Below are 14,112 nucleotides of genomic sequence, written 5' to 3' on the forward strand. Positions count from 1 at the left end.
TAAGATTTGTTTCAAACAATTTTATGCCAAAGAAAGAACTGAAAGAGGCATGTACTACCACATACATGGAAGAAATACTTCATTAAAAAAATTGGGCAAATAAAAACAATTGTTTTTAATTGCTTAGGCATATATTATCTTGATATTTAAATAGTAAATTTAAAAAGAGGAAAAAAGCAGTGTCTTATAAATGAAGAAATCAAATAGCTCAGAAATAACAACTTATAAAATTTTAACTTAGTAAATAGAGAATTGATGCATCATCTTCATTTTCCTGGCTACCCATGCTTTAATTAGAAGCCATTCCCTCTCTCCCACATCTTTCATCCACTTGGCAAGTAAAGCTAAATAACAGAAACAACTTAAGCTACATGGAGATGTTTCAAAGAACTCATATCATGTTTATTAAGAAACTAAAATGCTCATTACTCACTGAAAACATCAGTGGAGATAGAAGCCAGACTGAATAGTGGAGCAACTTTCTGTTCATAAATCCTCTTCCCTTGTCGTTTTCCTCCATATGGATTAATATACACAAGCAACTGCTTTGGTCTAGCTTCTGTCAAACGGAAAAAAAATTGCAATACATTGCTTCTGTACACAAGATAAAAATTTAAACAAGCAATACAAAAACAAACCTGAAAAACACTAAAGTGAACACAGCACCCAACCTTTTTATAATCTTTATTAACTCTTATAATTCAATAACTCTTTATTAAAGAGTTATAGAAACCCGTTTCATCTAAGTTGTTTATTGTACTGAGTATACTCAGGACTGAGTGAATGGGGAAATGAAATTCAGAATCAGTAATGTTGATTACTTATTCTTTCACACCAGCAGAACCAGGGGTTTCAAATAATATCATCAGATAGAAAATTTAAAACAAAGAATAAGCATATAGTACATCATTGAAGTGTGGAATTCTACCTCCCAATATTGTAGTTTTACAAGTTAGATCAGCCCAAAAACAAACAAAAAAACACACAAAAAAAACAAATCCCCAAAGCCACCAAAACGAGCAAACTCAACTTGCAGGATAAAAACCATTCTGAATCAATCTCAGGCTCAGGAAGCCTTTCAGACAGATTTCTGGAAGCTGGACTATTGTGCTGGGGAAGCATCACTGCAGCCTTCGCATGCTCTTTCCTAAGCTGCCACTGGCCATCGGAAACAGGATATTTGCCAATATGGACCTTTGGTCTGACTTCATGTGACTATTTTCACATTCTTATGCATATTATTTTCACAGTGCTTTTCCACTAGATAAAATTAGTATCACAAGCATACAGTAAGATCACAAAAGAACAAAAGACAAAGCAAGGGCAGCAAAGGAAAGGCACTTGTGGTTGAGGCACACTTAAATAAATTTAAGCAATAGTTCCTGCTTTTGTAACATAGGTTAAACACAGTTCCTTCATGTGGCAAAGCAGTAATAAAAATACCTCACAGAACTACATGCTGTACAGCAACAGCTTGCCCTATGCATCTAATCTCCTTCTCCTCCCACCCCAAGAAAAGACCTTTGATATTACTATCAACTTTGTTCAAACAGTTATGGATTTACATCAGCGGTGTCAATCAAAACAATTATTACATATCCGTACTGACAAACAGTTGAAATGGTAATGCTTGCTACACTTAAAGACCCTCCTTTTTTGTGTGGAACAGAAAGATGTGCTATAAGATTTGAATCTCCTCAGAGAGCATTCTAAATTATTATTTTAAAAGAAAAAAAAATAAACAGAGTTTAGATCAGCACACTCATACAGGAAATCCACCCATACTACACTGTTTGAATGGTTTAAGGCTGCCACGCATCCAAACACTGTCCTCTTCCGAGAGCACCTGAGCACCTGTTACACCTTTTCTGAAAGGGTTTATTACCAACAGAATGAACATCTGCACTCAAACTGAGATTGATGTTATTTTGTGTTAAGCTTATAAAGACATGTAAAGCAAATCAGGAATGGTTACATGTGTGAAGTCCCCCCCACCCCCCAGCCACAGCTACTGTTGGCCAGGCCACATCTCTCTCCTATGCAGTGAATGGGTGCACAAGAACAGGATTGCATTTTTTCCTCCTTTTTTTTAGTTGCATTCAAGGAAAGAATTTGGCTGAAGATTTTACTGGAAGCCAGCTACTTCATGTATAGTGTATACAAAAGAAAAACATTAATAAGATATATGCTTCCAATGCCTGTACAGCAGAACATTTTTTGTTAAATATCTATATCTGGCTTGCATCTAGAGGCCCTTTCAGTACCAGTATTGTATTAGCTTCTGCACAAAACACCCACAGAAAAAAAGTTCAGTTTTAAATCTGATTTCACTTTTAACTATAAATGTGAACAAGAGGAAAAAATTGGGAAATAGGAACTGTTGCCAAGTTCTTTGCTGCTTAAATTTGTGATATCTGGAAGAGTGGGCAGAAACAGAGGAAAAGACTATTTTAAATTGCATTACACCTTGCTAACTTATGAAATTTATGTATGTATTGTTGACAGGGCCCTGAGTGTACCAATAGGCCTTAATTACCCTGACCGGTGTCAGGTGAGACCTCCATCCATGCACACACTGCCCATAGGTCTGGGGCCTCCATTTAAGATTAGGCCTGGGCTTCAGTCCTTGCCTGAGCTATGTTGTAGGTGTATCTGCCTCCAGTCCTGTTTCTGGCGCTGTCTCTCGGATGGGCCTCAGACCTGTGTTGTAGGTAGCTTGTCTCTAGTCCTGTCTCCAGCTGCTCCTGACTGGCCTCCCTGCACTCAATTACTGTACCTCGTCTACGCTTTCAAAGTGACCTTTTGCTGTCCACATGCCTGCTCTGCCTGCCCTGCTCAGATACAGTGGGACTGCTCCTCGACTGGCAAGGGCACCACCTGCGCTGTCCTCACCCTCAGCTCGCCTTCCCTCGAGCAGTTGCCCTGCTCCCGCTCTTCCCTAACATGTGTCAGGATATTTCTTTCAGGAAGAACTCCTGCAAAACTCCTTTTAGCTTTCGCAGATGAGAGTCCCAAAAGCAGATAATGGAAACATTTATTACATAAGCATACTATTGACAGGAGAGACTGGACAAGGGATGCAGACACACAAAAAAACCTGTGCACTTATCTTACAAATACTACAATCTTTCGATCTCTAGAGGACCTCAGATCTCTGAGCTTACATCTGCTCTTTACTTCCTCCAAAACTAAAATTCATTAAAACCTCTGCTAAGCTTCTAGTGTGTCCTTATTTTGTGAGAGTAATTTATCTCTGGGAAAAAATGTACAAGAAACCTATAGCCCTGACTGGAGTAAAACACTTAGTACAGGTTAAAGATTATAAAAATGCAAAATAGTGGCAACAAAAATGAGACACTTCAACTCCCAGCTTCCTCACCTTTTGAGCATGAGCTGGTCTTAAGAGTTCAAAAAAGCAGATATATCAAAACAATCTTAACTGATGTACATGCCTGGAAAATTATGCTGCAAATTTTAGTAACTTACTCAAACTTACTCTGCAATTCAAGTAATTCTTTCAGTGCCTGTATCCACTGGTTACACAACTGCTCATCAACACACCAAAATGTCACGTCACTACACCGCCAGCGATGATTTCGGGCTTTTTTCACGTAATACACTATTAAAAAAAACAAAATAAAATAATAGGAGGAGAATGAGAATGCCATATTTTCTGTACTTTCTGTGAATTGACAAATACATTTCAAAATGATCGGGGGGGGTAAGTTAACCCCCACTACACATTTCTGCAAATGACAGAAGCATTCAGAGCACGAATAGGATGAATAGGACAACATTTGTAAATAACAAAAATTAAAACATAAATGAAAGCACTTGCTTCACCTTTTTTAACCTTATAGCAAATACATAAACATTTCATTTTAAACGAAATACAATCCATCATCCTTAAACTGATCACAGACAGAGATATGCAAAAGCTAACTGAGCTTATATATTTCTTTAACCATATTAAATAAAATCTGCAATGTCTACATTATATAAAAGACTATGAGCTTGGAGGACAAGCCAAGCCCTTGCAACAGCTCCCATGTAACCTACAGACCTGGGTGAACTTAACTTCATGAAGCTGAAATTTGAGAATGCAAAAGAAAATTCCAAATCTCTCTTAACAACTAGGCTGATGAGACAAGAACTCTTACTTTTCCATCTGAAGTATCACCAGTCATCATAACTGGAAGGACCAAATGTGATGAAAGTACTCTACAGCATAAACCTTTGGCATAAGAGCATTCATTTTTTCCAAGTTTTGCAGCACAGAAGGTCATGATTTTTTCACAAAAACAACCAGAACAATATTTTTTGGCACTTTTTTGTAAGAACGCGATCAACAACACAAAGAACATTCACATATACACATTCTGATGGATAGGGATAAGAAGAAAATAATAATAATAACAAAAGGGACTCATTTTTCCAGTCTCTCTTTTCTGATTTTCTAGTTAAGCAGTAGAAAATAATTATCCTACTCTAGATTCATTTAGCAGCAGAAACATAGAGACAGGTTAGCACATAATTATATAACCAAACACAGCATGTGTTCTGAAAGCAAGTTTTTTTTTTTTAAACTAAAGAGCCTTATATAGTAAACTGATATTTTTTATGTGTCAGTTCTCTTAAAAAAAAACCCAAAAAACTATTTCTAAAGATTCCTTTTGCATATAAGTCTACACAAAAATATCTCCAACAAAGTAATTAGCACAAGCATCCTGAAACTGTAACTGCCTTACCTGTGAAAGCATGTGGCTTTGCCATTTTTTGCCATTTGCCACTATTATGCTGTTTCTTGTTAAGATCGGTTTCTTCTACAGCAATTATCTCAGATGTTGGTACAAAACAGTTTTCTGTATGAACACAAGATCCTACACATTAATATCTTAAAATAGCATCAGAATGCTTATTTCTACATATAACATAATATAGACATGCAATCAGAGCAGCTGCTTATTAAGCACAACCAAGAGCATAAAAAGAAATTTGCTGAATATTTCCAATTTTCTTTTGCCTTTACTCAAAGCACATTATCCATAACCACCTATGAACTACTTCAGTTACTGTTTAAAATGTCTATGATTTCTGAGAAAGCTAGGTATTGTGAGTATGAGAACTTTTCTGAATGAAGTCAAAATCCAGGAACACCGATTTCAGAATAAGAAGATTGCCCCTACAGTGCCCCCCTAATCCAGATATTTGATAGTGAATAGCACAAGCTTTTTCAAAGAAGGTGCAGCTAAATCTAGTGGCAGAGTGACTATAGAAGCTATTTGTTATTCCCAGCTGGCTGATGAAAGAAAGGCATTCATTTAAATTTGTAAGTTCTACTAAGCTTTTAAATCCAATTCTAGACATTATGATAATGTACTGTTAGAAGTATTTCCTTTGAGTCAACTTAAGAACTTTTGTTTCTCAGTATTAAAGGCCTCTTACTCTTATATTTTGAAAGAATTACCTCCATCCTCAATCTTTTTTCCCTTCATTGTCCCTCAACACACTGTCTTCTCAATCCTTCTCAAACTGAGCTTTTTTCCCCCTCATTTTCACTACTGACTTCAAAATTTCTCTGTTTCCACGTTAAATACTCTGGTCACCTGATCTCAAAAAAGGAAGTGAACCTGAAAACATATGCCATGTATTTACATACAAGTTAGCACATGTATACACACAGTATTTTTATATTAGAGATACATTAAAACCAAACAGTAATACTTTTGTTACTTTTGTTCTATCCTACATTTCATCTTTCTCACCACTGCAAAAGTACCACGCTGGTGGTGAGGAATGTAAAATAAGCAAGATTTTTTCATGACCTCTTCACAGTGATGAATACAATTCATTTGTTACTAGTTCAAATTGTTTTTCCCCTTCCAATTTATTAGTTTTAGTCAATAAACACACTTAGCTGTTATGTAACAGCATATTCTATTGACAGTCAGACTAAACAAGCATGTCTTTTTCCTTTACAGGTGTTTTACTATTTTACTCAATGCACATTCCTTTATTAATTTTATCTTCCAAGATTTTTTAAGCTTGATTCTAAAGAAATCTCCCAATCTTAGCAGTCTCCCAGCTTTACACTGACCTCATTTATGACTACCTCCTTTTAGGAATATGGCTGTATTCAAATGCTGTTAATTACTCGTGAAACAAATTTCAGCTTGTAATAGTTGCATTTACTATATTTAAAGCATGGTGAGGAGATGCAGCAGTTACAGCATCTCTTGATAAAGATCCAAGAGCAGAGACTAACTCACTAAAAGTTTTACATACATGCACACACACATTTCATACATATGTATGACTACATCAAGTATTTAATATTGGACAGTAACAATTAACTGAACTTCCTGACATATAGAGAAAAGATCTGCTTATTTTATGGGATCTCAGCATGCTTATCCACTTATCCATTTATCCAAGGAAAAAATGCAGAACAGAGAAGGAATGTAAAACTAAGAGAAGGGTGAAGTCTGTTTAACCTTTCTTTTCTAGAACTGCTTTTGGTTCTTATTTTTCTATTGGCTATGCCACCTATCCATATGTCAGAATATGAAAGAAAGCTTTGTTGCATTTATAAAGATTGCACTTTAATGATAAATCATTTTGATATTGCTCACAGATATGATATGAAAGTAAGAAATTACATTTAAATCAAAATTTAAATGACAGTGTTGTAATGAACATTTTGGGAAACAGTTTTATGTATTGGATACTTATTAGCACTCATGCTAGGAGCAGCAATAGAAGTCATTGTTTTATTATGCATTTTCTATATAATAAAGAGATAGCTGTCCAAACCTGCAAATACGTTAAAACACACTTTCAAATCAGTATCACTGAAAGCATTTATTTGGTGCACATATTACACAGCTTACACTAACAACCTTAGACCTTGAAGCCAGCGACAGTTTTACTAAGCTCTCCTAGTTCTTCAGGTATGTTCTCTCTCTCTCAGAAACACATCATTATGAAATTCCTATTCTTCCAGGTAATCTCTTCATAGATGCAGCAAAAAAGCAAAGTTAAATACATGGATTTAGTTAAATACATGCTTTTTTTTTTTTTTTTTTTTTAATCTTAAGCCATGTGAGTTACATGTCCTGGAAAAAAAAAGAAAAATTCCTGAACATGAGAAGTGGGATCTCTTCTTCCCTCCATAAATCTTAAGGGTTTGGGGAAAGTCTTTGAGATACTTCTTTTCTATGAATGCCAGCCATAAGGCCCCTCAGTACTACCTGACACTTTACAAACATCAAGCAACTCCACTGCCCTGACAGAGTTCTTCAATCTTAAGCTAGTCAAAAAATCTCACACTCCATAATACAGTAATCGCATGGGGCTGAAAATATGCAAAGCTATCTAAAATAGGAGAATGTTATTTTTAACATTCCCTACAGCCTACAAAAACTAAACTTGGATGTAATGGCATTTGTGTTTGGATGGAGCTTAAGAATTTCCAGCAACCTAAATATGCCTTCTACAATTTGACTTAAAAGTTATACAATATATTGTTTTATTGGCAAGCAAACTGTTTAGTGCCTTCCTCTCCCTCACCCCCAAAAGGGAGAAGTTCCCCCCATCAGGAAATCAAATACAGATCCACAATACAAGCAGCAAAATCCTGCTCCAATAAACACCATGCCCTTATCTGCCAACTGTCACGTGGTATAATTGCCAAAACCAACCCCATAACAATAACCAGAAAGGTCCATCCCTCCCTCTCTTGAGAAGCTGGCAAGCTTAATGTACTGTACTGATTATAATCCTTTTCCCACACCTATTCCCCCCAGCACTGACCCTATTATCAAGTAGCATGAACCATTTCTTTCATTTTTTTAGCATATCTGGTGTTCGCCTTTATGAGTTTCTCCCAAAATATGAAGAACCTTATTGCTACTTTTACGAAGAACTATACTGACACCAGCACTACTTGATCAATATTAATGAAAGAAGTTGAACTATGAGCACAAGCCATACCAAATAAACTAACAATTTTACTTGGCTCAGTATGATACACCCAACCACATATCACACAGCAGAATCCTAGGCAAAACTCCAGGCAAAACACAACTTTGCTCCAATATACAGCCCTAGATTCAAGAGACCAAGTTTCAAGCTCAGAAATGCTGAAGTACAGTTCAAATTTCTCAGACAATCTCCTCAAAGAACTATACACATCTGACAAATGTTTTCATGTCTCACCATGTTCAATGTCTAACATAAATGACATGCTAAATAGAACAGTGAGCTGTAAAGCCGGAGCAGTTGAATGGAGAGGAATGGCAGAAGAAAAAAAATCCAGACGAACCACAGTGGGCAGGTGACAATCCTCCCAGTACATTGGCTCTGCCAGTCATCAGTAACTGAAGGTCCAGCTCACAACGCTTTACAGGTTTACAGTGTCTTACAGTGTCTTCACACTTTTCTTGAAGTGCAAACTGACAGATTAGCAAAATATTGTGTTAGATGCATAATACTATTCCCTCCCCCACTTGCTTTCCCAAGCAGGGTGGGGGGGGGAGGGGGAACACCACGCAAATACAAGGTAAGCACACTAACAATGGATCTTCCTTGTGAAAAGAGGAATTGGCAGGTGTGAAGTGTCTTTTTATGTCCAACAGAGGCTTTTTGGTGCATCATGTCTGCATGTTCCCACAGAACATTTCCCAAGTTTACAAACAAACTTACTCAGAACCAAAGTCAAGATTTGTTTAGCCTTGTTCATTCATCACTGCCAGCCACTTATCCTACAAGCCAAATTCCCCCCTCAAAAAGGTACTAGTTCAATGTGCAGTAGCACAAAAACACCTCTGATCATGGCAGGTGGAGAAGTTTAGTTCATTCTCAGCCCCATGGATACACTGACATTCAGAATTAAATTAATTATTAGCCTAATCTTGTAACTAAAAATACGAATGATTAAAAAGCTTGGGTGCAGATTTAAAGAAAAGGTATTTTTAAAAACAAATACAAGTGTCAAGTGAATTCTTTTTCAGTCAGTAAGAATTAACTTACTTTTGCAGACTTCAGGAATAGTAAGTTATCTTAAATTTAAGCTTTCCCTCATCTAAGAGAAGGAAAAAAAAAAAAAAAAGCTTTCCATCAGAAGGTACATTGCATTATATTGACTATACAGTAGGGAAAGACGTGTCTAATAAAAACCAGAATGAAAGAAGATGGTGCATAATAAAACAGAGCACAATTCCATAGAATTCACATCCTTAGAAAAAAAACTAGGGGGAAAAAAAAAAAAAGAGTCATGAGACTAAATGATTTCATTCAAAACTGGGGGGCGGAGGGGACACACAAACAGCTGAAGGCCATGATCTCACAAAATACAACCAAGCATGATATATGAACTTTTTTTCTTTTTTTAAATGAACCCTCAAATACTTCATGAACCAGATCAGACACACAGTTGCTACTGCATTTCACATATTAAGTATTAGATGTTTTCCTGCTTGTTTTTAATTTCCAAATTAAATCTTTTCAACTCAGCTATAAGTATTTCAATAGTAAAGCAAAAAGTTACTTAAGATGCACATGCTCACCATAAAAGAAAGAAAAAAGTGTATTTAGAAAACCATGCATTTGTTAATGTTGTATGCATCTATATTTAAATAATATGTTTTCCAGTGAAAGAAACAATGAATTCTAGAGCTGTTATCCTCCACATCCTACCAGCTCAGTGTAATCATCAGAATGGCCTAGAGAAGAACCTGGTTCAGATTTCTATACAAGCTTGCCAACTGGGAACAACTGATGCAAGATACTCTTTAACTAAAGATGTGGCAACATACTGCAGGTGCTGCACAGACCTTGCTTCCAAGCAGGCACACCTTTTCTGCCTCTGCACAATATTTCAAATCAAGCATTGTTTAGAATCCACAACATGGGAATTGCATCAGACAGCCTTGTTAGTACTAGTGCTGAGACTAGGGACTAGGCAACGAGCCACTGGGGTAAAGGAGTGGTAGCAGCAGTCCCAAAGAAGTGTTACAAGAGAAGCTGGATGGCCAAGTGCGCAAAACTGCATACTCCCTTAAGTGGCTGGGGTTTTTTTGGGGGGGGGGCGGGGGGGTGGGGGGGTGGAAGCTTGAGAAGAGGGGTTGAAGGAGGAGACTGAAGGGAGAAATAGAAGGGTTAAAAGAAAGCACACAGAATAAGTGAAGGTATACTGAGCAGTGCCTAGTTCAGCCATTCCCTTCATGCTTTCACTTCACAATTAAAAACCAGAAAAATGACAGAGAAGCCCATTTGGTGTTTGTGATCTCTTAGTGCTAGACATCATACAATCTTTGCCAAGACTTCTAAGTACCCATAAATACATATGTGCAGTACATAATCTTCTACCAAATTTGGCATGCAAGTTTTTCAAGGGGTTACTCCAGAAAAACTGATTGTGACATCAATAGGAGGATAAAATAGAACTGATTAGCCCAGCTTTGCATAAGCTATTTATGATTAACAACTAAATCTCATGACCTGTGTTTCAAGGCTGAAGAAGAGTGTTCTTTAGAATACTTGAAAATAAAGACACATCTAAAAAGGAAAGGTGTATAGCTAAAAGTAATGGAGAAAACATGAAGAATTTAAGACAAAGTTTTTCCCTGAAAGTTCAGACAAGTTTAACAGAAAAGAAAAGTCTCTCAGGGAAGTGGGAACCTCATTACATTGAAGAGAGCACTTGAAAATACGATTCTGTTAAATGAGATCCAGCAGGAGGAAGGGAAATAAACAATACTTAGGATTTAAGGTTTTATAAACATACCATGACTTGAACAAACCTGCTAAAATTTGGTTATTGTTGGCATTCTTCCAAGGTTTGCATTAAAAATAATTCCACTGAATTAACACTTTTTTTCACAAAAAGCATTCTGACAGAATGGATTTTCCAAAAAATATTTTAATATTTTTGTGCAAAGATGAGAAACCATAAGAATCTCCCCATACTCCACATAACTACATTTTTCTGGACAGCAAAGTCCCTACTGTTTCCTGTCTGTTCTTGAATTTGGATGCAACAGGGAAAGTCAGATATTTCATCACTTTTATAATAACCCACTATAGCTCCAGTTTCTTATCTGTGCAAGTCTGAAAACCTTGACAATAATAATACACCAAAACATCTTTTCCCATGTGCCTAAATGCCAGACGGTAATGAATACATAGAAGATAAACAACTCTCACCAAGTTGTGCAGTTCAAAAAAGACTGTTTCACTGCAATGACTACATATTAAGCAAAAAATATAGAATTTTTATACTGCATAATTAAGCGTATTTAGGCATAATGCACAGCAGTCACACAGTCAAAGGCTAAATGGTAGAAAGATATCAATCTTGGTCAGGCTACACCTCTTAAATTATATGCTTCTAACTTACCATCTTCTATATTATAAAGTTTATTTATATACCATCATGTATGCTGCTCATATTTCCAAAATATTTGTAGAGAACACAATGAACTTTTCCAGGTCTCAAAAAAGCTGACAGACAACAAGGCAGTAACAATATAAAACTGAGATGGTATTAAAGCACCAGTGCAGGAAACACAACATTAAATCAGGAAGTTAAGAAGAAGATATGCATTGTCGTATTGTTCTCTAGATAAATTGTATTTTTGCCTCCAAAACACTCAGGCATTTCTCTTTCTTCTCCCACCCTCTCATTTCTCTTCTGATTCCAATTCATATTTTCTAAAGTCTTGTAAATAGCTACATTACAGGACAGTGGCCATACTCAGTAACCAGGCTTGTCATCTCAGGAAGCTCCAACCTGGTGGGTATTGCTACAGAATGGGTCCCTCTTCTTTTCTACCATTACCACCATGCACATTCACTTTGGAACAGCCTTCAGGTCAGGCTCCTACTCAGTTTGGTCAACGGGGAATAAATTGAGAAAACTTATTCATAAGCAGCTGTAGCACTAGCAATAGGGCCAGTGGGATCTTATGGCAGCATTTCAGGGTCTGAAGAACTATTGTATAGTAAAATGAAGCTGCCACTGAGCTCGGTCTGACCCACATGTCAGTCGATTAGTAACTCTGCAAAGACATTTTTAGAAAGACTTTCCAAAATTCAACAGTATTCTCTCCAAAGCAAGGTTTACTTTACCTAATGGGAGCAACTCTTGCAAAAAGGCTTTGAAATTTCGTATTTTAAATTCAACATTCAGATAGATTTCCCTAGACTCATTTATTTACAGAAGCATACAGCTTATTCTTCAGAACAATACATTAAGCTCAGCAGAATTAAAAAGCTAATTCTTTGGAGTCTTAAGTTCAGTTAGTTGGGCAACTAAAGTTTGGAATTTTAAAATAATTTTCAGCAGTACCGATGAAAAGAATTAGAGTACATCAGAGTGTATACACACAATAGCAAGGGAAGGATAATAAAATACAGTGTTCTATGTTTTCAGGAATTAGAAGATAATTATTTAAAGAATTATTTAAAACATGACCAATTTTTAGTTATGTAAACTGCAACATCAAATTCTTACATGTGTTCTGGGGTCTTTTCTCTTTCACTCCCTCCCCTTTTTCAAAATGCCTCAAGTCATTAAGATATTCTAATAAAAACAGAAAAATATTTAAGAAAAGTAAGTGATAAGAACGGAAGGGCTATTTAACTGTCTGGGAACTTGCCTGGGACTGGAGACATCTACAGTCAACCTTTTTCAAATAAACTTCTAGCCAACCTTTCTATCATTCACTTAGTTTTTCTTTCTCTGCCTCAGTTCCTCCACCTCTAAAATGGAGATGACAGCAATTTCTCACTCTACAGCAGCTGCTGTGAAAAGAAGGACATTAAACATTTTCAGATGTTCACATATCATACTGATAAGGCTATATAAATAACAGAAAGAATAGCTATTTAAAAATCCACAGATTCAGAGAATCTGACAAAATAACACTTAAAGCTTGCATATTTCATGTACACAAGTTCCCAGAAGTTATTCGGAAATTTTGTGAGGTACTTTCCTTTCAACAGCACTCTCTCCCATTTGCAGTTTTGTAAGTAAGCACTTTTCAGATTGCTCAAATGGGGAACTATAAACAATTTTGTTACCACATAATAAACCATTAGCCTATGTTTAACCTTTCTAAACTAGGATCTCACGAAAGTTAAACTTTCTTTGGAAAGCTATATGAGGTCTTTCAGTAAGCAAAGAGCTTCAAAAATAACTTATTTTAAAAGATAATAAATGCCTGAAACACTACCTTAGCATGAAAGTGGTTTTTAAACCATAATTCCGTCATGTAATTTAAAAAGTCACTTTTGAAGTTGCAGAAGTGTATCATGTCCTGCTAAAACTAACCTAAATACAGCATTAAAAGCTTTATGCTTCTACATACTAACATTGCCAGGAAGCAAGAGGGTTAAATTACACTAACCAGTGCTTTTGTCATCCAACTACGGGGACAGATTTTCTTCCTTTGTTATCAAAAGCACATTCTTAGACTGGATACTTAAATGACATTCTCTGAAAAATAAGGAACTTACTGCGCTCACGTGTAACGTCTAAGCGCCTCATGACTGGTTTTTCAGCTTTGTTTTGAAATGCACAAGCTGATTAATCGGTCGATATGCTCAACGCAGCCAGCTGCCCACAGGCGATAGTTTTGTCGTTATTTTGCCCTGTTCTTCACGCCATCCTTCCCACGCAGGCCGGGCTGCCGGGTGCGGGCGCGGCTCTCCCCGGGCCGGTGGGGCCCTCAGGCGCGCTCCGCTCCCTCACCCCGCCGCGCCGCGCTCCGACCTCCCGCCAACGGGCCTCCGCTCGCGCTGACTAATCGCCACCTCTCCCTCGGGAGGGAAAAGGGCACCGGAGCCCTGCTGAAAGCACCCGGCGGGCGACCTGAAGGAAAGCGGCCGCGCACCGGCAGCATGTGCGAAACCCGACCGCAGCCACGTCCTTCCCAATGTCAGGAAAGGAGCCGCGGCCCGCGCCCTCAGTCAACACTTGCTTCTGAGCGGTGCTGAGAGCACTCGCACGCGCAGAGCCGCTGCGGGACAGCGCAGGCCAACCGCTCCTCCGCAGCCGCGCGGGGCCGCCGCCGCCGCTCCCCCCCAGGCCGCCGGGCCCGGCGCGAGGCG

At 37.6% G+C, this 14,112-nt stretch overlaps 1 protein-coding gene across 9 annotated transcripts in view; it reads right to left on the reverse strand.

Moving 5' to 3' along the window:
• CERK (ceramide kinase) overlaps positions 1-13,739 on the reverse strand; it is a 46,062-nt gene extending 32,323 nt beyond the window's left edge. For 5 of the 9 annotated variants that reach the window (XM_026055571.1, XM_026055572.1, XM_026055567.1 and 2 more), the window contains exons 1-4: positions 8,324-8,387; positions 4,749-4,862; positions 3,497-3,619; positions 434-559 (exon numbers count right to left, since the gene is read on the reverse strand). In XM_026055571.1, coding sequence (XP_025911356.1) covers positions 434-559; positions 3,497-3,619; positions 4,749-4,862; positions 8,324-8,372 — 412 coding nt within the window. In that variant the 5' untranslated portion in view covers positions 8,373-8,387. Of the gene's footprint in view, positions 1-433; positions 560-3,496; positions 3,620-4,748; positions 4,881-5,467; positions 5,511-8,323; positions 8,388-12,659; positions 12,805-13,518 lie in introns of those variants that run through there. The other 4 variants (XM_026055570.1, XM_026055566.1, XM_026055568.1 and 1 more) reach the window with 4 other exon arrangements.
• Between the last annotated feature and the right edge of the window lie 373 nt (positions 13,740-14,112).

Source organism: Apteryx rowi, unplaced genomic scaffold (genome assembly GCF_003343035.1).
Source record: "Apteryx rowi isolate R43461 unplaced genomic scaffold, aptRow1 scaffold_1238, whole genome shotgun sequence".
Lineage (NCBI taxonomy): Eukaryota > Metazoa > Chordata > Aves > Apterygiformes > Apterygidae > Apteryx > Apteryx rowi.